The 25,986-nt window shown below is 38.7% G+C and overlaps 3 protein-coding genes across 8 annotated transcripts in view; 1 reads left to right on the forward strand and 2 right to left on the reverse strand.

Annotated features, from left to right (window-relative positions):
- Positions 1-9,095, forward strand: part of AstA (allatostatin A) — a 34,503-nt gene extending 25,408 nt beyond the window's left edge. Inside the window, exons 2-3 of the mRNA XM_086970762.1 lie at positions 40-282; positions 4,592-9,095. Of these exons, the coding sequence (XP_086826888.1) occupies positions 40-282; positions 4,592-4,733 (385 nt within the window). The 3' untranslated portion in view covers positions 4,734-9,095. The remainder of the gene's footprint in view (positions 1-39; positions 283-4,591) is intronic.
- Positions 9,096-10,884: 1,789 nt separating this feature from the next.
- Snp (Snipper) lies at positions 10,885-15,090 on the reverse strand. Its single transcript, XM_022843147.2, has 5 exons — positions 14,585-15,090; positions 14,134-14,250; positions 13,393-13,538; positions 11,796-11,965; positions 10,885-11,205 (listed from the first exon to the last, which is right to left on the reverse strand). Exons 1-5 carry the CDS (start codon positions 14,819-14,821, stop codon positions 11,108-11,110), a joined length of 768 nt encoding a protein of 255 aa, XP_022698882.1. The 5' UTR covers positions 14,822-15,090; the 3' UTR covers positions 10,885-11,107.
- Positions 15,091-20,035: 4,945 nt separating this feature from the next.
- Positions 20,036-25,986, reverse strand: part of LOC111266038 (E3 ubiquitin-protein ligase RNF14) — a 6,309-nt gene continuing 358 nt past the window's right edge. The window contains exons 1-6 of one of the 6 annotated variants that reach the window (XM_022843150.2): positions 25,613-25,843; positions 25,410-25,431; positions 23,298-23,596; positions 22,840-23,056; positions 21,356-22,309; positions 20,036-20,764 (exon numbers count right to left, since the gene is read on the reverse strand). In XM_022843150.2, coding sequence (XP_022698885.1) covers positions 20,664-20,764; positions 21,356-22,309; positions 22,840-23,056; positions 23,298-23,528 — 1,503 coding nt within the window. In that variant the 5' untranslated portion in view covers positions 23,529-23,596; positions 25,410-25,431; positions 25,613-25,843 and the 3' untranslated portion in view covers positions 20,036-20,663. The other 5 variants (XM_022843154.2, XM_022843149.2, XM_022843148.2 and 2 more) reach the window with 5 other exon arrangements.

Consider the following 25,986-nt stretch of genomic DNA (forward strand, 5'->3'; position numbering starts at 1 on the left):
TAGTATACTAAATACGCTATTTGCAAATTGTTGTTCCAGGATAAACGCGTTCTTGCCCCTGGGGCCTGCCACTCTTTGTGTTCTCCTAGCACTAACCTTTCTATCGGCGGTCCCTACGGCCGCCCAGGATGATCGTGACCGGTCCGGAGTTGCGGAAATGGTTCAATCGCTATCTCCAGAAGAGCAACTTTTTTATGACGTCCTTGTCAAGCGGCCAAATGCAAATCACCGTTACGGGTTTGGACTTGGCAAACGTAGTCCGGAACCTACACCAGCTCAGCCGTCAGTAGCATTTCTTTGGCAATTCATATATAATAAATTAAATCATTTATGGTTCTTGTTGTTTTTTATGAGACTCTTACAGCCAGAAACCTTCATCACATTTGCACTGATCCTGAATTTCAAGTCTATTTATCTGATGAAATTTCCATGATACTTTCTAACCTGTTGGATCAGAATCGCTTGAAAAAGCTCCTGTTCTGTCGAAATCTGAACCTTTGTATCTATACTCATTTAATTTGTCGGCTTATTTCCTGGCTGTGCATATAATACATATAATATTGCATACGCACGACGATCTAATCTCGCTAGACTTGCCAACAAGGCGAATTAGAGATGGGAGTTATTCTGCCCATAACGAAATACCATTCATCTGCCGACGTTAACAACCCAGTAGAAATGCTTGTGTGTATGCGCGGAATGAGGGGAGAATTTCAAAGCTTATATGTGGAGTAAAAGCTTGATACATTAAAAAAAACAAGGCTAAGCGAGATGACGTACCGGTAGTAGAGCAGCTCCTCTAGGAAAGAGTAACTGCGCAAAGAAGGAATTCGGGGCTATCTAAAACGCTAGATCCGACAGAGTTAGGACCCAAACTGACGGCCCTATTCCCAGTATCGTGATCCATACATTGAGGTTTATGCTGAACCCTTGACCGAAGTGCTAAAATGATTCGTAATTTATTCAAAACCATGCCGACAATGCCCGTATCTCAGTCGATGTTTTAGTTTTAAATACCCGTTGCTGCACTGTGCCATACGCTAAAATTGACCAAGCGTCATCCGGCTTAATGATACATACATACTGGAAGCGAACCATACAATTGAGTAGAGAAAGGAAGTCAAACACCGTGACCTATCAACCCTGCAGAGCTGATGAAGTGCTTGAAAAGTACGTGCACGACGACAACGGCCACCCAATAAATCATGCTTTAGTACAGTGGCGCATATGATGAATAAAAATCTAGAATATGCCAAAGGGCTTGGTTTTTCGTGTTTGGGTTGAACAACGTCTTTAGAACAAAACGGCCAGAGCGCCTCTGAGCCACAATGGGTTCTTGAAAAGTGCGCTTGGCATGTTCTCCCGCTGGACAATTCTATTCAGTGCATGTTTACGACATGGACGCCTATCGACAAGCTAGAGTGACGCTCGTCCCAAAACAAAAACAAGCTTTTCGAGCCATTTGCATAAAAAACAATCGTCAACAAAATCTGCCGCCATACGCTTTTGGCTCACCTTATCACACGTCGGCTGACGAAATTCTTGGAAACCTATGTATTCTGGCTGAACGACATAAATTTTTTACAGGACGTTCCACCATGATGATACGTACACGGACGCTTTTGTCTGTGGGGGCTGACTTGCCCTCGAACGGTTGAACCGTGACGTTCTATCATGGATAGAATGCAGCGAGTGATGGTTGCGAGTGACGGTTGCGAGTGTGGAAATACGTAAACCGTGGAGACTGTTCTTGTGCATAGCGCTGGCCCAGTTCAGCACATAAGAGAGAAAGATGGCGGAGATCGATCCTGACTTCTATAATGCGAAAGCTATGATTAATGAAGCCTGGAAAGGGCCGAGTAGAATGAACCGGCACGTAATTACACGTTTGGCAATACATGTGTTTCATTACATAACCTGCAGGCCAGTGGATTTTCATCTGCCAGAGGCTATATGTATAGTGCAATGTGCCCCATCTACTATGCGGCGCACTGCGCTGGAGTACCATTGTTGGACAATCTCTCTGATCAGATACGCCGATCTTAACAATGTATTTTTTTTAGTTTGTATACTTAGACAATACAATTGAGTTCTCAAAACGAAAATAAACTACCCGTGTATAAACAAATCAGCGTACACCAATGTGTTGTTATGTACATTTATATAACAACATATACATACGATGAATTAATTGTATAGATACAGTAAATTTATCGGTAAGCTTACTAAGGTCACGACGACTCTAACGAAAAATACAAACAGGGCTATTCAGCAAAAGTCCTAATATCCTTAGAAATTCACCTAATTTAGCCGTGAATTAGCTTTAATGCATTCGCAGAAGAATAAAGCTAAGTTGCTGATAGATCACAGAATCACATCTCCGGTGATAGTAGTTGTGCCTAATTTACTAAAATCATAAAAAATCATTCTTGCAAATATGCTCTCAGTCAAATAGTTTGCTCTGGTCAAGTCCAAACAGTTTCATCTATATAAAAAAAAAAAAAAGAATACTGAATTTGATGAACCATCTATATCTTGCAGTAAAATTATATTGCCTTCTATTTCGAATCATAATAATATTATTGCTTCTCCTTTTAAAGACAAAAAATGTCCAGCAGTTTTACATGCAACTTTTAGCATGACTTTAATAAACTCTCTACTACTTACTGATGTCGAACGGCCAGCACTGAACTAGCCGGTGGAGCTCCTTTAAAGTTCCTTTCTCTGCATCGAAATTATTTCAGGATAGACTGTGTATTTGGCAAATTAGAGACGGTAATATTTAATTGGAAATGGGTTTCTGCGCTGCGCTCTTAACGAGCTACCCATTAACGGAAGTCGATTGTGTCAGTGGTGATTCGTGTATTTCCTGCCATTAAAGGTCTTCAAGCTTGGTGGTAAAATGATCCAGATTTTTACTCAACAAGTTCCTATGCTTTAATATAAGTATAGACGATAGCACTATGCTACATAAATTGTGAGTCTGTAAACAGAGTACTGCTTTTTTTTTTGCTAAAACCAAGTCATAATATATGTTCAATCGAGAAAAGCCCAAAAGAACAGACTATCCTTTTGCTATCACAAACACCTGAAAACAATGTCAGTTCAACCATGAACTACCTGCCGATAGCATGTCGCCCACCAGTTGTCATCCAGCAATCGAACCAGGGTTAGGCATACTGCTATTCAAGTAGTGGCACCACAAATAACGTCGTCTATACCTTCTATCTACACCGCAAGAGCCGGCAATAATGCATCACAGCTTAAGATAATCCTATTGAAGTGCCGATGAAGGCATTGCCATCTCACCTTCATGAGATATAGTAGGACACCTTGATATTATGGTTTAACGTACGTAGGTTTCCGCTTTTTTGGCTCGTTGCGGCTCTAGCGCCTACATCCGTTAACTGTCCTAACAGTGTAGCGAATGGTCTGGAACGAAAGACGGGAATACGAACAAATAGTTGCTAGGTCAACCTTGTGCCCAGCTTTCCATAATTGGTACGCGACATGCAATCCTATCAGGGACGCGAGTACGCGAGGTAACTGGGAAGAAATACCCTCTGTTGTTTACCAATAGGCAAACACATTATTTCCAAGCAATCATGAGTGTCAACAATAGTGACAAATATACCTCCTCAAGCACACTTGTGAATAAATAGGTGGTAGCTGCTTTTGAAAAAAAGGTAATGTTAAGATCGGTATAGTAAATACGTTTCGATGCAATGGAAAACATGGTCATACATTTCTGACTTGACCTGTGCATAGTCATCCGTAGCGTCGGCATTCGTACATCAAAATACTTTCGAACCTATATGACCTGCTGCTTCATGAGGCCTTAAAGGTCCTTCTCGAGCTTCGGCCGAATCTGCCACGTACAAAGACATAGCAACTCTAGCAGTAACATTGAATAAACGCGCTGCTCGTCAACAGCAACCTTTCCAATATTTGTCAATTTCCTGTGAGTGCTCCGTGTTTAAAAATTTTGTGCAATAACTACGTTTGTTTGGTTCTCGCTTTATCGCCCTATGAGAAAAGCTGAGAGTGTCTACAATGCTGACCCTACACCAATTAAATGTACTTCGAGAATCTAGTTAGTCGGAGGTTAGTCAGTAGTTCTGCTTTAGAAATTTCCTCTAGTAAAGCAGTTCGAACTATCAAACTTAATTCAACTTCCTTAACCGCCAGTTACAATGCGCAGTACCATAAAATAGGCAAAAATTGTCTCGATTCAGTATATATATATATATATATATATATATATATATATAATAAGTTAAATCTCAGAATGAAACTCTGAAACAGGAACGACTAATATACACTGATATTTTCCACGAAACTTATGTAGTCCTTTATTGATTTAGACTAAAGCTAATTCTTTTTTGCTCATCTGGGTATAACGGTTTACAGTGAGTGAGACGCAAGGGCCTTAGTCTAGCTTATAAAATATACGCTTCAAATATTACTTTTGCCAGCAAAGGCTGACATACATGGAACCATAGAACCGATATAACAAACAGGCAAACCTTGTCGGCTAGTCAAGTATAAATTCCTTGTTCTTTTGTCCTTTCTTCTCCGTTGAATTTTATAGGTTTCAAGATGAGCCCACATTCTCCACCTTCAAGCGGCGACAATACAACTTCGGTCTAGGCAAGCGACCATGGCCCATGAGTGACAATGAGGAATATCGCAAAAGGAAGTATAACTTTGGGCTCGGAAAACGCTCGGAGTAAGCTAGCTGAGTTTACGCCGACACTACGCGAAAATCAAAATATATGAAACTACTGCAAAACTATAATCGGAAGAGAACAGCGTGACGGAAAAGAAAATCTATTTAGAAATAATTTAGACTTACGTTGTTTACCAAAATACATTTAAAAATACTGAATTGTCGTGACAAAAGCGAACGACGAAAAATGACTCAGCGAAAACTGTACGGACAATCGGATAGGCACCGTTTATTTGCTGCGTGGACTTCAGAACTGTGTCAAGCCGTTAGGGAACGCGATTCCCTATACAAACAGTAGCCTTGTAAGGCCTCTATCCATGTAGAGGAACTCTGAAGGAATCCTAAAACAGAATAACTTATCCCCGTTTATTTATTTGTTTGATTTGCATTAAAATTTCTTTATGTGGAGGAGCCATGTGCAAAAACTTCGATATGATCAAGAAACCTGTTCTTTCCACAGCAGTAATGGCGTCCCCGATCGACTTCCCGAAAATGCAACGTAGCTACCGTCAACCTTCCTTATGAATACTAGTCATTAGAGAAATAGACAAAAATGAGCGACTCAATTGTGTTGTACATATATGTATTGATGACGAGCGTCTATAAAGAGGAATAGTATTGGTCAATAAGAGGTGAGGAGCAAGAGGCGATAACAGGTCAACAAAGAGCGCTGATCATATATATATATATATATACAAAAATATTAGATAGGAGACTCAGACAAAAGCGCTGCTCATAGATCTTAAAAGATACTAAAAACAAAGGTAGTTTATTTCACAGCTGATTAAATTACAGCGTCACAGACAGCATCCGACAAGCATCGACACTACCGAAACAAGCAGCAACAAAAATAGCTCTATCAAAAGGAGAAGTAAAGTCTAACAGATAAAAAAAAAAGCAGCTGAACTTCAGCAAGTGAATGAACGACTAAAGTCGAAAACATTTGTATTTCGACAGGTTAATAACAAGGCTGACAGCCGCGTCAGCAACAGCAAGATTATGATTCAGTTCAATACCTGTTATGGTGCTAAATAGCAAAACCCAAAAAAAAAATGTTAAACTTGACCATTATTCGATTCGCCTTTTGTTCACCCTCGATTCATTTTAGAGGTCAGAATCCGCAGTCAAGCACAAATTATACTCGTGAAGATTTCTTGCCTTGCCCGACAAAAAAGCATTCTTGGATCCGAAAAAACTAGGCTTTCCGCAACTTATGAAGCTTCAAGTCTTCATGTAAAAGACACAAGCATACTTCTGGCAGATGCCGGAGCAGAAGACTGCAAAGATTATACTCATCAATTAGGAACGATGCCTAATTAACAACGAAGAGGCCATTGCCGTTAGTAATGAGTCGACATTGAAAAGAACTGTCAAAAAACTAACAATCATGTTAACTTGGCAACTACCTTATGGCGTTTCAAGTTGCTGCGAAGGCAAAAACAAAAGAAAAGGTCTATAATGTACACGGTAACAGAAACAAAAAAAGCAAAAAGGGCTAGGTAATAACGCCATATGAAGTCCATATGCATGCCCAAAAAACGTACATAAATAATGATTCACAATAAAACAAAGAAAAGACAGTACAGGGTAACCCAATCAGGAGATGCGAGCGGAGTGTACGAACTCAGTTGTATCTAGTAGTCTGATCTTTTTCAAGATCTTTTAGCGTATAGATCCTGTAGACGCCAGATGCACAAATGCTGTAGATATGCAGTCAAGGTATGCGACAATATGCTATACCTGTGACATACAGGCCAAAACTTAACAGACGATGCGAAATTAGATATTGCCGAATCGCCATTCTCAGATAAATACCAAGAACCTAACACTAATATAACAGATGAAATATCCCCAAAATATTCAGTGGTTCAGGTCGCATTTTCGGGGTGCCATGCTATCTGTGGCCATATATATGTATTCATTATATTGGTGTCAAAAAACGAACGAATAATTCTTTAAGCAGAACAAAACATTGCAGGCATATCTCAAAATTCATGCACCGCGGCAACGACGATACGCACAGATTGAGCTGAACAACACTGAAACAAATTTTACATGAAAGGTGCCTCAAGATGCGCATTTATGAGTAAGTAGGTTTTTTTGGCCTAAAAGGACAGACTCGATGCCTTGAACCTGAAATTAAGTTGCCTGAGATACGTGTGCACTTACCTACCCAATTATGTCGCATGTTGTCATTCGTCTGAAAATAGTACCAAGTTCTCCTTGACGTCAATAAGTAAGGCGGACGCAAGACCCCCGACAACTTGCTTACAACGGGTCACTGAGAAACTAAAGCCACTAGTACTTTTATGGCTCTTTGTATAAATCCATGAGTTCAGTGGCTACATTTGGATTTGTTCCAGAAAATATATTTCACATAACCACCCAGCGGTGTTTATAGCAAATCGCAAGAAAATTAAATACAAATATAAGAACACGACGAATGTTCAGACGAGACGGTACTGTCTCTACTAACACACAAACATACATACACTCTAATACAACCTGCTAACCTATCAGCTAGGATCTTGTAGACCGAACAGGGTGTTTTAGGCAAGACCACGCTGAACAATACTTCTCAGACCACCTATGGGAATACCTAAAATAGAATTTTTTTTCATAGCGATGCCCAACAACACAGACCAGCGTGATTTTTCTAATTTGAATCAGGTTTCGTTTACGCGGATAAAGCTTCTGCTGCAATGACCTCCACAAGGTGTTTAGTTTGCTGTACAGATTTTCATTCGCCATTCAATTCGAAATTAATATGATAAAGCAAAAACAGAGAAACGTATCGAGCCCATATTCGCAACGGGAAGTTATTGATCAACTGAACAAAAGGAGATAGGTAGAAAACAAAGCAAGTACGAAGATAACAAGAACATATTAAAGGACAAATAACAAAATGATACTGCACAAAAAAAAATTAACGTTCACATTAGCACGTTCATAAAACGTAAACATATATATATATATAAAGAAATAGCTTCATCGCAGTGGTTCGTCAAAAAAAGCCTATGAACGTATGCCAGCCATGCATGACACCGAGACGGGTGTTCACAAAAAATGTGGACGACATTTCCAGTAGCTCGGAACGGATTGACAGTAATACTGATTAACGCGATATTCTTGCTTTTGCTACAACAAAGCAAACAGAAACGAAATGAACACGGAGATCTAACTGGCAGACAAATCTATCCGCTCGCATTTTAACACTAAAACACTATACGAAGAATGACAATACCATCAGATATAAACAGAAAGTCGAATGTATCAGCAGACATCACGTACGGACTAAGCATTGTTTACTGCTTCACGAAAAAGCAAAACTTCTCCATAAGTAACCTAGCAAAGGCTGTACAACAGGCTGCTGCCTGCTGTGATCTGCGGTTGCACAAAAAATAACAACAACCAGGAGCCTACCAACAATAGGATCAGCCACAGAGGTCAACAAAAAAAAGATAGGCAAAATATAGAAGACTCTGTGAAATTGTCTGCCGAAGCGATGTGTGAAACAAAAGCATCAGAGAACAAATTATGGTGGGCAAGCAACATTCGAGACGTATACTTATTTCACCGCTTTATTGATTGTTAAACTTAATAACAAAAAACTAATCAACGAACAAACTCAACTCTTCTAAAACTGACGACGCATAGCACAAGGTTCTACTGACTTACGAAAGTCGTACCCAAAAATGCTTCAGAATAAGGTCAATAGCAACTAGCGAAGCAGGAGAAAAATGGCTGGCACACAATATAGAAAAGTATAGACCCACAAGATCTTTTTTGACGCCTATTAAATGCCTATAAAATACAAGAAATAATTGAATACCAAGAAGGAAGTCAGTGTATCCAAAAAGTTACGTGCAACAAAATTCATATACACACATAAGGATAATAATAATACATTGACTGATTGACTGATTGATAATATAGTAATAGCAAATACGTAAGAAGATCGTGACCATAATGGGACAAGGCTACAGGATGCTGCGGCCATCACAGTGCCGGCGGCAAGGGTGATAAAATGGACAGAAACGATACGCGATAATGATATTATTGAACTATTTATTGAATGATAAGAATAATAGTATATTAATACTATGACAATGATTCATGAGGATAACAATTACATTATTATTATAATTTTAGTAACCGCTATTAGTAGCGCTGAGATCATCAAAAAAATGGTTCCATGACGATTACTAAATACCAATAAACGAAATAAATATATAAAGGACGTTGATGCTGAGATTAAAAAAGAGAAAACGAGGACGACAACAACAACAAAAATATTATTATGGCGACTTAACAAATCGCAGCCCTTTGAAATGATAACAAAATAATAAACTTATTCTTCTCCCAATCGCAGAGTGTCTCATTTAATGAACCAGTAGACCATAGATCGAACTGATGACGAAATAAGAAAAAATGGTCATGCAGAGTAAAGTGAAAAAGCCATGACCATCATTCTAGCTAATAATATTAAAATACCGATAGAATACCTTACTTGGAAGTCCATACGAATTTCCATTGCAACTAGCTTGTTTTATCGTTAATATTGCAAATATATTATTTTAGGTATATTAAGCATTTTCTGCGACTTTTCTACTTACTTTGAGAAAGTTCTTTATTTGGTGCCTGTAGGCTAGAATGGCTCCTCTGTCTGTTTATTGCGGTAAAGTTCGAAAATGATGTCATTTGCTGGCTCTCTGGCATGATGTATTTCTAAGGGTTTCCCTACTGGTCCTTTGATCTACTCCTCCGGAATATACCAAAACTTTTTTACGTTTAACTATTTTGTCTCAGTCACCATATTTTCAAAGACTTCAAACTAGCTTTCTACGGGCTCGAGGGTGCGAACCATCCCCAGTACTAGTGATCTAATGGCTATAGGGATTCAGGGGCAGTGGAAGTTTACTCTCCGTCATTGGCTCTCTTCAAATCCGCAGGAATTTCTAGAACCCCTTTGGTGCAAATTAGAAAATTAGAAGCTTCACGAGCAAACCAGGAGCTGCCCTAGCATGGCTGCACCCTTATCGGAGCCTCTGGTGAGCAGTATGGCCAGGCTTCAGTGGTCACTAAGATATTTATGCTTTTCAGACTCGACCGCAGGAACAGCTTATCCGGCCATTCCTTAACTAGTGCTTTCGCCTTATCTTCAGTAGTTATAACTTCTTTTTTTCTCAGTTTTAACTACCAGCCCGTCTACCTTAATTTCCTTCATCATTCCTTTTTTTGCTGTTTCAAACAAATAGGGCTGACTTGTCTTCGATACTTTTTTCCTTTACTGCTTCTTTCCTGAGATATCTAGGTCTTTCTCAAGTTTTTTTAATTTTTTCGCTGAGGGCCTTTTTTTTCTTTACAGAGTTCCTGTTCTTTTTTCTTTTTCTGTTAAGTTCGCTAATCTTGTCTGGCCTATCCATTTTAGGCATTTCCTTAAATAGTCTTTTGAGCGCCATCTGAATATCTTGCTGGATGCTTCCGTATGTGGCGAGCAGCCGTGCCAGCTGGCTAAGATTTCAGAAACCACATTATAAGCTGATCGGTAGTATTGTACCTTTGGTGTTTCGGCACAGCAACAGCACTCTCTGTCTCATCTGATTTCCACTTCTTCATGCGATCCCTGGCGTTCGATGCTTTTGAATCCCGCCCTTCTCGTAAACCTGTGAGTCTTATCCATTGTATGTCTGCCGGTAGAAACGGTCTCTGCCGTTTACTTTAGTGTGTGTGTCTCGTATAGGATTTAGCGAAGTCACCTACTAGCGTATCCTGGACGGCGGCTTACCTTCACCGTCCCCAGCAAAGGGTCCGTTATGTGCCTTCTGAAAGACCCGGTTACGGAAGTTTTTGGTATAGACTTTTTTCTACAATAGATGAATATGCCCGGATATATATTTGCCTACGCGCACTTCCTCTTTTTTCGAGAAAGTAACACATTCGAATCGAACCGTTTTCGTGGTAATCTCAAGTTATCTACAGCCACAGCCTGTAAATGGCTTGAGGCGGGGTTGACCGCATCATATTTGTCAATAGCATGCTTTGCAAGTTCTGCTGCATATGTGACATTAACAGCGCAACAAAAGATGTAAAATATGACAAACCTGGGTTTTACATCGATGACACGCTACTGATAAGTAAAGCAGTCATACTCAAAAGGGGCAGTATCTCTCTTCTATTGCTTTATTTGGGATATCACCATTTTTAGTATCAATTTCCATATAATAGTAGAGTATCCTCTGCTATAGATTTAAATTATTACTCGTTAGAGATAAAAAAAAATAGTCGCGCAATAAATGGTTTTCAAATAAAGTATCTTACTTTAATTCCAGTGCCGCAATGCGTGTACATAACTACGGTCATATAAAATGTATCAAACTAATCATACTTTGGTAAATTATTTCCTCCTGTGAAATGAAATACGTAACCACTACGCGCAAGGTATCTCATCAGCTCTGCTATGTTAAGGCAATCATCTGAAAACAAAATCAGAAATAAAAATTATCACATGTTTACTTTCAATTTGTATATGATATCCCGTTTACCTAAAAATCGCAACATGATCAATATAATCTGATATATTTACGGTTGTCAGTTAAAAATACTACGTATCGAATTGGCGTTGGTTGGCCATAAATGTAGTCGTCAAGTGATTCGCGAGATGTTTATGGCACACACTTTTGTATATCCATAATTACAAAAAAAAAGTTTAAGCTATATTGTGCATAAAAGAGAAGGAAGTATTGTATTAAGTAAGTAACATTTTATGAATTCACTACCTTACGAATTCGAATTTAGAGACTGCCAAGACACTTTTGTCGTTGGGTCGCTCATAACTCAGATAACTGAATTTTATAAACATGAGCCTTGGTACAGGCCAAGGAACGTTTCGCTACGCAGCCAAAATATAGAAAGCGCAAAATAGGAGAAATGAATAGTATACAATTTCTAAAGGAAGGGAGTTTCCGGACTCAAACTACCTTTATCATAAGTTAGGTCAAGGACAGTTAAAAGCGGCTGTAAAAATGATTTCGAGATTAGTCACAATAAATACTGAAAAACATACCAATTCCAGAATGGGGTCTGCCTTTTTGTTCTATACAGGCGTTTCTCAGGGCTGCACTCAGGTTTCTTGGCCATTGTCGCGTGTGTTCAAGTAAAGACTTTTTTAAATTGATCCACTGCCTAAATATAGGAGGCACAGCGATGCCCAGATATTGACATTGATTTACTAGCCTGAAATCACATCAAAGGCTTTGTGTTAAAAAGCGGATACAAATTATAACGTCTAGATAAATTAATGCTTAAAAAATGGAATGACACGCTTCATGCATAATCAGGCGTCAGAGTTAGATATCTTATTTCATTTTCACTAAAAATGGTTTTTAATTCTGTGGTCGACACCAACTAGTTGTATATGACATCTATTTTTTAGAGTTAAATAGAGTGAAATACACTTTCTAAGCTGCGAAAATCAATACAATTATTACTTTGCTCAGAACATGAAATGCCGGAAAAATCAGTTCGGCTGAAGGGGTCTTACACATTGAAGAACACTTAACAAGAGGGGTCGACAGTGACTTCTGTGCCGCCCAGTTGCATCGAATAAACGATACTAGCCAGCAAAAAAAAGTCACAGAAACAAAACAATGCTTCTCCATAAGGATACTAAGCCACACAACAGAAACGCTGATGCTCTAGTCCCCTAAAAGCTTGAACGGACAGTTCCCTCGTACCCGCGATATTTTCCGAACGTCTCATCGATGGATTACCGTCTGTTCGGATTGCTGGCGAATAAAATATGTAACGAATATTTAACAATGAAGTGGATAGATTGTTCCATAGCAAGCCCGGCAAAAAAATTCTGGCGAAACCGGACGATAATCGCGAATACAAAGAAATAAATTTGTTTCTAAAATTCAACTCGAATGGTGGGAAAACCATCTTTACCTTTTAACCTACGTAAGATCTTTGTATTTAAAAATTGTGAAACTCTTGAACCAGTTACACAAGTACCCTTACGTTTGCGCAGATTGTCTACTGTCATATGTATGGTATTAAAATATAAGGATAAAACTCGGTCAGATAAAGACTGTTAGGTATTCTATAAACAAGCAAATTTGTAGGTGACAAGATAGATTTTATTATCAATTCTTTTAAAAACTTCTCTGGCATAATTAGCTAATTCACTTTCTTTTGACATGCGACTAGCTCGAAAATTACTTGCATACTTATATTACGTGATCAGAATATTTGCTTGTAAGAATATTTTTCATCATATACTGTACACAACTTCGCAGGAATAATTCGCTCATCACGTATATATAGATGTCTTTGGAAAGAACGATGCACGTATACGCACTAACAACGCTTCATTTGACGAGATGAGATCGCTAAGCACTGAAAGCGTAACTTGAAGTTTTTTAATTTCTATGTGTGTGCAACATCACATCAGAGCGTTGTCATTGCTAAAATCCCGACAAAGTTCCGTCAGATATTAGGAAAGGTTTTCAATGTGCAGAAACGTCATGGCCCGCAAATTCCCAAAGGATCTAAGCATTAATAAATGGCATTATCGGGTGCATCAGTAACTATGCTGTCTTATACATGTAATATTTACGATAAGATTTGCCATTATATATTGAAAGCAATTCATTACGTACGCTGAGGCCATGTCCCATTCACCAAAGGTCACCACGGCAGAATTTGTCTGAGTAATGGAGTTGTTTTGCATCCACTCATCCAACGATATCAACACCGTCTTCAGTGAAGGTTTATCCGCCAGCATCGACTGCACAATACCTGTCAACTGTTCGAGAAGAACAACGACGCAGCCATAGAACAAGAAAAACCAAAACATCAGGCACAATGTCGATCAGTTACACGTTTCCCATATTGTAATCTCGCAAGGCGCATATATTAAATTATGGTTTAGATATAGAGAAGACATTTGCACAGTCTTCATTTTAGAGTTTCAACTTTGATCTTCCTTTGAAAAATCAATGTCAGTGCTTCATTCATGGGTTCAAATACGTTCAAAAATACGGGGCTTGAACGAACAATCTCGAGCCATGAGTATAATATAACTACGCAATGGATTCTAGTGTGCAAGGTAATGATTAATAAATTTAAAGTCGTCACTGAAAATATGTGCTACTTCGAACTAACAATTTAACTTCAGCTGATAAAACTGGTAATTAAATCACAATTTTTCGAAGCGTTTACTCACTTATGGCCATAGCCCGTATACAGTGAGAAGTAACGCTCGTTTCGAACATCGAACAGCTTTAATTCTGAGCAGGTTGCTTTACGTACTGCATATATAATCTCTGGCTCTATGATAAAAACGTAGTACAGTGATGGCTTCGGTAGAGCAAACTGCACATACTACCGATCGTACATACCTCTATACAGAAGTCCGATAATTCTTTGTGGACATCTGGTTGAACGTAGGTGTGAAAGCGCGACACCTCCTGAAATGTCCTGCCACACAAATGCAATACTGGAAATTCAATGATCTCCTACCAAACGACAACGACATCAATTATATATTGGCAGGTTAGTGTTTCACATCTTCCAAAGACCGAGAAGGAAGCTTTTTCTAATACAGCTGATTTAACCTTACAGCATCTGACTTGTAGACGTAAGGCGTAAAGAAAGTGCCAAATGAACACGTTTGAAAAGTAACTACTCACAAAAAGACGCTTTAGAAGTAAAACAAAATGAGGCTGGCAAAGACCTGCAATATACGTGCTACTTTAATAGTAAACAAGTAATTCTAAACATATTTTATTCTATCACTGCTAAAAGACGCTGTAACTAATTTAAAGATTGCCCCGCGCCGGTTAGTCTTACCTGTGGGTAAGGTGGAGGTCCGTCTTGATTGCAAGTGGCTTCAAGGTCCACTACAAGGAAGTTCGTAAACTTTTGTGGCGCGTACATGCTTTTTGCTGCTTGCTTTTGTTGTCTTTCTAAAGCTGCAATTGTTTTAGCTATGCTGCCACGGGCGTTCGAGGTCTTTCGGACGCAAATCGCACTTGTGAACACCAAGCCATTTACCAAAGATGACTGTAATCGTACCAGCGATTGCATTGTCGATATCGCTGCTCCAGTGATTAGAACAGAATTGCAGCACCGCTGTCCATTTGAGATAAATGTCAACCACGCGTCAACGCGTTTTTGCCAATACCTTCATTTACAGAGCCTCTCTCTGCATATTATAGTCTATATTATAATATGTATACATAGAATATAATAAATACTATAATATACTTAGAAGAATCTACGACAAAGCAATGCTACCATTTACAAACTCTGCGGTCACGACGCGCACAAAATGTTGTTCGAACAGTGCGCAGATCTAAAAACAACTACGAACCTTATGTAAACAATAATAGAATACTCGTTTCGAGGCGTCTGCTTGTAGCCGTATGGAGCGATAGCAAAATTAAGAGTTCATGTCACGCAAAGGGATTGCGAAAAGGAGCACTTTTTCTAGATACTCTTAATTTCAGCTTTCACTAGTGCTGTCAAGATTGCCCCTCGAGTTCATGCGAGAGGGACAAAAAAATTACACGGAGAATATTAAAAAAATCTCTAGTTTCGGACTGTTGTGATGGCTGCTGTAATGCGAACACTCTAAACCATCAAAGTGACCACAAGTTACTATTTAAGGCAGTTCATTCATCTTTCCGCACATGCGGATTGGAGCTGTTGGATTATAGGGTCACTGGAAGTGACTATTTTCTATATAGAAGTGAAAGCGTATTTATGTGGGTATCGCAGAAATAGGCTTGGAGAACAAAGTTTTAGATTACGAAACATAAGCTGGCTGGATGCTTATTTATATTTCTATTATATATATATATATATATTATATTCCATATAATTTCAACTGGCCAGTACCTATTTTGTTTACTTCTTTTAGATACAAAGGACAGACTAAATTTAAAGGTACTGCGGGAAAACGCGGTACAGTTTAAACTGGACGGCTTAATGGTCGTCTGCTACTCCTTCGCATTATTTACTGCAACTTCTCTGAAGGGTAGATAGAAGACCAAGAGCAATTAGCCTCATATGTCGTCCCCATCTGTATGTGGGTTTACCTGTGTATTTGTATTAGCGAAATTCAGCAGAAGTGATACAAAATAAAAAATAAACGCATTTTATCATAATCTTTTGAACTCTGGATATTTCATTGATTTATAGTGTGACTTCAGTGCTTTTCCTGCAAGTCCCACAAAACTGGTTGGCAGAAGATTTAGAATACTTTGTTCGAATACTTGAAACTATGAAGGTTCTCCTGCTTTTGTTTGCATGTGACTTTTGCCAGTAGCTACATATATGGTATACACGCGGCTGTTGCGGTAGCCTACGGCGTTTTCTCCACGATTACTCTATGCAAGCTCAGAAGATGCACGACAGCCGTGTCAGCTGGTTTCATGCGGCAATTGAAAACAGCTGTGCACATCTTTTCTGAATGAAGTACCTGAAGGAATCTTTTTCTGCTGCTGCCGTAGTTTTTAATACAGAATCGTTCATATTGCAGAAAAAATACTCTAACTATATAGGGCCGATAGAGCTCAGCTTTATTATTAGGGCCTTCACATCGTCGTTCGTTTTTGGTGAATATTTTGTTATTCTGTAATTAGTTGAAGAGTCAGGGTTTACTACAATTGTCTAATATGATGTTATTGACGGGAGACATAGGTCTGCATTGTTCCGTCGCTTGGTCTCTCAACAACTGTCCAATTAAGCCACTGATCAGTGAAATACCTCTGATATGCTTCTTGTCGACCGGTGTGTGGATTGCACTTCACTAGCATAACCAATAGCCAACTTGGTCATCATTTTATTCAGACCCCGAGCTATATTATTGACATTTCCGGGTTTTTGATTTCAATTAACGGCAATAGCTAACGATCATAGAGAGTGAGTAAAGTTGTCGATATATTTTTTTTAGTGTTTTGTCGTGGCATTATATTCAAGTGAACCGCTATTAGCCGAACCCCAAGTACGCAGTTATCCGAAATTCTTTTTTTACTCTCTACTATTTGGTTGAGTGGTAAATGCAGGGAAGCATATGCTCGATACTGTCTGTACCTGGGCATCTAATGTTACACACGTGAACAGTATAGGCTGTATCGTGAATCACTAACGCGTCTCTGATAACATTCCTATCTATATATATAAGAGAATATATATTAATATATATAAGAGAAATAGTATTAATCGTATTATGTGACGCAGCAAACCTCTGTCTACAGCAGTTCAAGCGGTGCAAAGGAAATATTATACTCTGTTCGGACCAATACTTACAGTTCAATTAAGCCATTTCCAACACTAATGTAGTTGCTCTTGTTAACTTATTCAATAGTTACCTTTTCGTAGTAAGCTTTTTTTATTATATCAGACGCATTTTGCAGCGCATTTGTATAACTGAAGGAGAGTTATCTATGAGTTAGGAAGTTCGACATCCTAACCGGACCACAACTTCGGACCGACAAACAGTATGAAATATTTTGTTCAGTAATATCCATCCTTCGATACGTTATAATAAAGGTGTCTTAGTGAGACATGTTATACCTAGATTTCGCCTTTTTGGGTGTATATCGATAACAGAAATAGCTTAAATTTGAATGGTGTTGTTTAAGCTGACTTCCCATTTTACCATTGAAGATTAGTGTGATACATTTGATACCAAAATAAGACCCTATGGTTGAGTCCCGAACGGGCGACGTGAAAACTTCATATATACCTCCATATACTATCAAACAGATCTTGAAATATGCGGCAGCCCAAGATCTCGAGCTGGAAGCTCTCGAGAGCGCTGATGTTTAAAAGCGATAGCTTTGGTTAAAACACATCTCTTTTGGTGCGATAATCATAATTTTCTTAGGTCGAAGCTCCTTTCGCAATGCGACGTGATCTTTCGTGAAGGCGATCCCAATCATAACAAACCATTATACATTCTCAGATGTCAGCCGGAAATTTAAGCCCGATGTGTGGGCTTAATAAGCTTTAGGAATTAATCGATGGGATGTCGATAATCCTCATCTAAGTAAGCTTTCCAGAGCAGGAGCTTCTGACGTTTCTTGATAAGTGTCCTGACGAAGTTTTTGTAGAGAATGTACATTCTTAAAGAGGTAAATGCAGATTATTTAATGATTTTATTAGAAATAATAATTAAAATGGTAAATATAGGGAGAAATACCACACTGAAAAACGTAGATTTATTTATAACTTCGTTTATTATTTCAGTGTTGTTTTTAAATTTCCAATGAACCGGAGAATTGTGAATAACATTGCAGAATGACTGTTCATTTCACTTTTAGCAGTCACATTGAGCAGGTTCTTTGCACAATGTGGTATAAAATTTAAACGTGATTTCAACCTAATTTCATAGTAAAATCATTTTATCACGCAAATTAGTTATCGCCGACCCTCTTAAGCGGTAGCTAAGCATGAGCCGAGTGGCCCTCGCAGGACGCTGAAATTATTCCTTTTCTACCGAGATCAAGAATAGGCACGCGACTATCAGTCTGCGATAAAGCCGACCTGGGTAGGTAAAAATTGGACACCGTCCGGGCCAACCAATATTTAAGCAAGCTTGGATCGTTGCCAAATGGCGGCGCTGTAATCGACGAGGAAAGTGATTAGAGAATGCTACAACAGTGCTATGTACAGACAGATGGAGTCGATGGCGTACAAGAATAGCAACTGAAGCCCTCGGGCAACCATTATGGTGACGCACAGACAAAGAGGTTAAGTGGGGGGCTCGCTGTGCTGCGTCTCGCTGCAGCGAACGGACGGAACGCAGAGCTAAAGGACTTTGGTTTGTTTCATGGTTTTCGTTAATTTTGCCGGGTTTCTGCAGGAGCTGTAAGTAATAGATAATGACAGTGAGCATACTAAATAGGGTGTGTGTTTTCCCTCCTCAAACACATGACTTACGGGCAGAATTCTCTGTGTAATTTATCGTACCGAAACGTGGGGTTAACGTCCTCCTTCCCCAAACAAAGCCTTTATGTAAACTTGTGTATTGGGGACGGGAGTAGCCGTTTCTCAACCGTATGGACGCATTAGGAAAGATTTAGTAAATCTCCAAGGGGACATGCTGGGTGAAGATCCAGGCTCATTCCGATTATTCCACTGTAGATGCTAAGGAAGTGTCTATAACGGAAGTGAATACGGGAACTGATGACATCGATAACAACTGTTGTGACAAAGTGTTGGCTTCACGGTTGTTCGGAGAGAAACAATCACTACGCGACTACAGCTGGCTGGGACCGTGTTCAAAGGGCGGGCTTACCGGGAAGATAAGTCAAGCTGCCAATGTCTTCTTATCGGGAAGTAAATACCTTGATATTTTTGGATAAAAGCAGTTTATGGCAAACATTTCGCAAGTTTTACTATCTACTATATAAATACATTTATTGATCTCTTCTTTAACTTATATTTCAAATTATTCAAGGCCGAAAGCTATCAGACGGCCGGGAAACTTTCCGAGGAGATACAGTCCGACGTAGCAGTTTGTCATTGCGAAGATGACTTGAGACTTAAGACGACTGCGGCAAATGACAGATATGTCATCTGCCTGTAAGCTAACCAAACTCGTACACTCAATTAGTAGTAAAGCTTCCTTGTAAGTAATAACGGTATTGCCATTGGCGTGCACGTCGGTTCTGCTTAATATTTTCGAATGCTTCCTAGTTTTATGAGGTACGAAATTTTATAGAAATAAAGGCTATGTAGTAAGGCTCGGTTTGCGGGGGGAAAACATCAGCTGGAGCATCAACCGAAGAGGAGGACTAAGTCTTATCTGACCTCATTCGCCAGGCGGTATGGGCTAAGAGCCCATACACCTAAAGATTACATCGTACAGTAAACAAGTCTTGGTATGGGTAACTCAGGTTTCAAGCCAACAGAAATATCTATGTCAACGCCGCGTCGCTCATAGCGGTGCAGAAGAATTTTGGGACATGCATAATCCAAGGCTGGTATCTTTATTAGCATTGAATTTGGTAAATTTTCGAGAGAGACGAAAAGTTAAGATATACTCGAAAAGATGCGTTAGAAACGTGAGGCTTAACTACAAATACCTAACCAACGTCCTTATCGAAATTTAAAGTATAATAATTGATTCAGTAAATAATAATTAATAGCAAATAAGGCTTTTCCCCGGTCCGTTTCCTTTTTGGTAAACGAATCGCTTTTCTCTAAACTCCTTCCTCCTATTTTATATATCTTGCTTATTTCGCTCGTGATTCTAGTCAACTTTAAGGAACAAAGCAAAAACGCCTAATGGCCTGGTTCCAGGATTTTTTTTATCAGTACTTTATGCCGCACCTAGCGATCCAAGTAATAAACTAACGAACACCGAAGTAGAAGAACTCGTTATCGTCTGCACCTCTACATCATCTCGGCAGTCGGTCTAGTCGAGGACTGAATATGTTTGAATCGCTCCTCATAAATTACATTAATAACTTGCAAGTAAGGTAGTGTAGGCTTTGCTAGCTAGTGAGCCATAAAAGGCAAAGCGACCTTACTTTGAGTATAATAATGCTTTTTTTTTTCTAGGTTTTTATGAATAGATAAGAACTGAAATATTCTCTAATATAGAACAATTATTTATCTAATAGTAAGGGTCGTTTACACAAGCTTCGACAAACTACCGACATACAAATTCTATTCTCATATCTACCAAATCCCATTTGAGCATACACTGAAGCAAACAGTAATAATGGTTCATCTTAAAAAATGCAAATATCTGCACTTTATGAATCGTTTTAGCTTGATCATTCTTCGTACTGTTCTTTTGATTACCATTTGCCTGCACTAATATTTAGACATCGAAAATTAAGTTTCTGCATCTTACGCATTCTGCCAGATGTTCAGTACATTTTTCGCCTCATTTTGTGATTTTATGTCATCATTAAGCATCTCGAACAGCTTTTCGTTCGTAACATGCAACTGGCTTCATTCTTTGACAAGTTTTCAGCATGTTTTGTTCGCCTGGTTTATCGATTCTGCATTCTGCGAAAAATTAGATAACGTACAAATATTTAGCAGTTACATTTTTTCTATGTATTGCCTTCTGCTCTTTGAAAACGGATTTATGTACGCTTATAAAACAAAATTAGTAGTGTTGGTACAATTAGAAGATCATTCTGTAGACACCGATAAAAACGAAATGACCTTGATTTTCCTCAATCACCAATCAAGCGTCATAAGTGTAAGACGTACGAGAAGAGTTTACATAAGAATATAGTCAGATTTGCCCTGTTTTACTTTATCAATGTAATTTTATCCATATAAAATAACACAGAAACAACAAATTATGAATACAATTATAAACAAATGTTTATCCATTCTTAACAATTCTATGCTGGCTAAGACCGTGTCGTGTACATTTATTACTTGCTTAGGCAGGAATTCGCAACCTGGTCGAACATATGCTGTTTGTTTTATGTCTAGCTACATCAAGGTTTTTGCCGCGTGTTTGAGCAAGTGAATTTGTCACAAATTGCCAAGATCCGCTTGCTCAAATACGCATGAATTCGATATCTTCACCATCCTCGATCAACCACTCGAAGTCATCATCTTCAAAATCATCGAGATCCGTACCTTCAAATAGACGATTGTTGCACTCATTTAATTCGTCACTGAAATGCAGGTACGGATCAGCCAAATGCTCCAGCGATTTGCCACACAGGTAGCAGAACCTTGTACTACATTTCCAACATTGCATTTTATTGCAGCCTTCACTTTTTTGAATAATTGTCTGACACCTAGGACATTTTTTGGCGTTCTCCTTGATCCAGTTCTGCGAGTCGTACTCGTTAACGATGGCGGTCAAGTACTTCTTGGAGAACTTTTTCTCGAGAGCGGCGCGTACCTCGGGAGTTGCATTCAGGTACTTCATCGCTAGCTGACTTGCATTACCTGTTTCACATGGATTGATACCGTGTGACGGACGGCGGCACGTTAAGCAGAAGCTAAGATTGCAAGTGCTACAGGTCGCCATAGCCGAATCTGGTTCGATTATCACTGGTTTTTCACAAAGCTCACGCGGGCATGATATTATGTCAGCTCTCGATTTGAGATACCGGTTTAGAAGAAGCTGGTCATATTTTTCAAAGAGGTCTTCTCCAACCAGCTTCTTTACATCTATAGAGAGAGCCTCAGAGGTGCAACTTGGCTCCATACACGTTAGCAGCCCATTCGGACAGCCATCCCTAATCTGTATACAGAATTGTGCCTGTGTACAGTTGTTACAGAAAGCATGCTCACACGGCTTAAACATTGTCATATCTTTTCCGCACACGCATGAATAGCAGATGCTGCAAGTAACATATGATTTGTTGAACAGCTCGCGTTTACGAGACTGGTTGGCTTCCTTGATGAAAGCTGCGAACGATTTTGGTGGTATGTAAATCGTTCGAGCACGTACATCGAACCTTGAGCGTCCACGCTCCTTTCCTGGGAATTCTGGTCGCCACACTTTGTGTGAAATGTTAGGATGGCCCATGCGGTGTTGAAACATCAGCAACTTCAAAACGTTCAGCTCCTCAATCATTCCTGCGTAAAAGACAAGCGTAACTAATCATGGTCTATCATATCATCATGGTCTATAAGAACGGTCTATCATATTTTATATAGAATTACAAACAAGCAGTACTTGTACATGTATGAAAGCACAAGATCATAATAATAAACCAGTCATTAATTGCTGCATCGCAAAGATATGCCCTAGCTCAAAATGACTGATTACACTATTTGGTAAATGTGAAGCTAATATATATCTTATGCTCTGCCTATAATACTTGTACAACGTTTGAGTTGAAGTAAAACCATTCCTATGTCTATGCTAAAAAAATGAGTTTAGGTTCAAGAAGGTTTACTGGAAATATAAAAACAGATTGTGCAAAAAATAGATTAAAAAAAGTTGTGCAAATAAATGTACGTTAGTGATGTACTTCTCACTATAGTTACTATTTAAATTGTTATTCGTAATAATGTTATAATGTATTTAATCATTAATGAACAGCGTGTACCTGTTCATCTCAAAAATGTGTGTTCTTTATAGAAACTCTGTTAAGGACACTTACCGAGAAATGTCAAAAGTTCCTTTTCTAGGAAGTCTACCCAGATGAAGACTATCGACATCCCATCATTTAATTCCCAGAGCTCATCAAGCTTAGCACACACGCGGCTTAAATCGCCGGGTGAAAGCCAATGACATTTGAGAATGTATCGTGGCTTGTCGTAATCGGGATAGTCTTTAGGAAAGACAACGTCGAATTGCAACGGAGGTAAGTGTTCCACCTAAGGAGCATCATTCAAAACGATAAGTCCGGATAAAACTAGGTCGTGTGCTTGTAGAAAGCGAGAGCTATACTAGTCAAATAATGATATCAGATTGTTAACTAACCAGCGGTTGGATCACCAAACAAGGGTTGGAAAATGACAGTATGCAACGAATAATTTTTAACTTTTAAAAATGATATTTTCATTTTAACTAGCGCATTGAGCCCAAACGTATAATACATATGTGCATTGAACAAACCTGAAACGTCTCCGGCTCTATTCCCAGCGATGAGGGCAAGCTGATGTTGACGTGTATATTTAATTTTGGTAATTCTGTATGTATGATTATTGTAGCACCAGAAAGATGTGTTCCGAAGTTGTCGCGCTTAAACATCGGCGCTTGGTATATTGACTCGAGAGCTTCCAGTTCAAGATCTTGGGCTGCGGCACATTTAGCATTTTGTTCGCTTGTCAATGACGTATTATTCATAACGCCCGTTCAGGACTCAACGATAAGGTCTTACGTTAATATCCAATGTGGCCCGCTGACCTTTTGTACTACGTCAGGAAATCAGATTAAACAACACCGTTATCGCAGAAAAAAAAACGCAGAAAAAACATACGTGTCAGTGGATATTACATATACTTGCTCACAGTACATGTATGTCATACGTAACGTTCTAGAAGTGCTTCTACTCCATCTATCTCTTATTGCCTAATGTCAATTTTAAACGCGGATAAGGCTAGTCATTTTAATAGGTCTCAATCCTTCAGATCAAATGGGTACTCTTCCTCGATCAACTTAATTTCTAGCTTCTCCCACTAGGCAATTCGAAATTGTGTCCAATAGGGTTATTTTTAATTGATAATAACGGTTTTACAAAACAGATTAAACTAATAGTAAAAGAAGACACAACCTGTAGCAGATTTGACTTTGGTAAGCAATGGACAAAGTTGACATTCATTTGCCAATCGTAGTTACATTGGTTACGAATTCATCACGTTAGGTAAGTGGGGTTGCCAAAAAAGTCTTTCATACCATAAAAACGTATGCAAAAGGAGCTTGTTCTAAAGCGAAAAAAAATATCTAATACCATCCGTCAATAATGTATTTCTTTTACTTGATGATCTACCCTGAAAATCACGGCATTTAAAGAATGAACCTAGAAAAACTCAGTCGAATATCGATACCACCAGTGTAAACTTACTGGTACCAAAGTTCATTGATCTAAAGGAACCTGTTTCTATACGGCGAGCATAGTTGGACGGCAGACCGCAAACCGATTTCAAAGGCAGCCTTCCTTCTAAAGGTTTGCCTATTAACTGCACTTCATGTACAAAAAATTGTAATGGCTTTTTGTACAATAATGGACATTTAACACTTAGTATACTCAGTGAGAGTCAGCTTTATCTCGTAACTTATTTATTGAAAAATACTACCTCGATCGAAAGCATTGTCTCGATTCCGAATTCTACTGCATATATATCTCCCAATATAGATGAACCAGTCAAAACCATTAGATCCCAGTAATAAAACAATCTATTAGGATATCTTTTTAAGCATGTGGTGAGAAAAAGGTTTTATACTATAACTATTATATACATTAGACTTCTACTTGAAATTGTAATGTGTCTAAGATATTGAACCTGTTATATATATATATATATATTAACTTAAAAACTTGGATCTACCGAGATCTAAGTGGCAAGTTTGGGACTATAATTCTTAGCTTATCTTACGCTCAGTAGTACGAAGAATACTGTACACGTATATTGATTGCATTTATAATAACTAATAGTAAGAACTATAAATGAGCAGGCAATATTGGTTCGCTAATACACAACGGCGTAATGAATTATTATGCAAATCTGTTAAATAGAAAAATACGTCTTACTCATTATTGTTAGGTAGTGTTTTCAAGTAGAAGCATAAACTCTTTGAATCGAATATGATATTTTTTTTACATTTTGAATAGTAGACCTTAATGTAATATTTTAAGTGAACGCTCTATATACCGTCCAGGCGCGATTGTTACACAGATCGACTGTTGATGTATCACTCACTACTGTGTTGAACAAATATTAGTAGGGCAACCCAATCATTCACAGAGCATGCAACGGGACAGTACAGGTTTTTGTTCACTGACACTACTATACCATATAACTGTCACCACACACAAAGCACGACTTATTTAACTGACAATTTATCACCTAACAAATACTCTAAATATTTACCGTAAGTATAACGATAAAGTGAGGATTCGTAGGATGGATAAACCTGATTCTCTTTAGACTATCTGATCTTTTCCGTAATCCGAACAATTCAAGCTGGTCAGCAGGCGTTCAATAAGAATGAATACACGTTACTCACCAGCGAATTGTCCTTACGCATGCTGCAACAACAATTACAGCAAAAGTCTCTTACTGAACTAGAAATTTGCATCCGTTTTGAAAAGAGCCCTCCACGAATTATCGATATGGTGGTCGAATGCGCATGCAAAGGCATGTCAGATGGAATGCTATCTGAAATGTCAAACACTACAGTCCCCGACCTCAACAGGAAGACATACTCACAGATCGGTGGTCGCACTAAGTATTCTAAACTATTTGGCCGACCTTTCGCAAGCGCTCTCGTTCTCCACGACAGGCACTCTATTCTCTATAGAGTTTACTCACGAACTGAGGGTAAATTTGACTCAGATTAGCTCTCTCTATTTCGTCATTCTGTGAAACTCTTGTATGGCTCGACTAAAACTGACACACATTAATATGTCATACGGGTATATAACCTAGATTGTTATAGCCATTCTCACTACCCTCAGGAAGCAAGAATAACTAAAACATAGCAGACAACCATTTGCGCGCCAACCTTCAAATCTACTGTGTTCTTAAGACTAGACGAAATAAATGTACTGGATTAAAACAAAGGGCTCTACAGTTATATATAG

The sequence above is a fragment of the Varroa jacobsoni genome, unplaced genomic scaffold (genome assembly GCF_002532875.2).
Source record: "Varroa jacobsoni isolate VJ856 unplaced genomic scaffold, vjacob_1.0 scaffold_1047, whole genome shotgun sequence".
In the NCBI taxonomy this organism is placed as follows: Eukaryota; Metazoa; Arthropoda; class Arachnida; order Mesostigmata; family Varroidae; genus Varroa; species Varroa jacobsoni.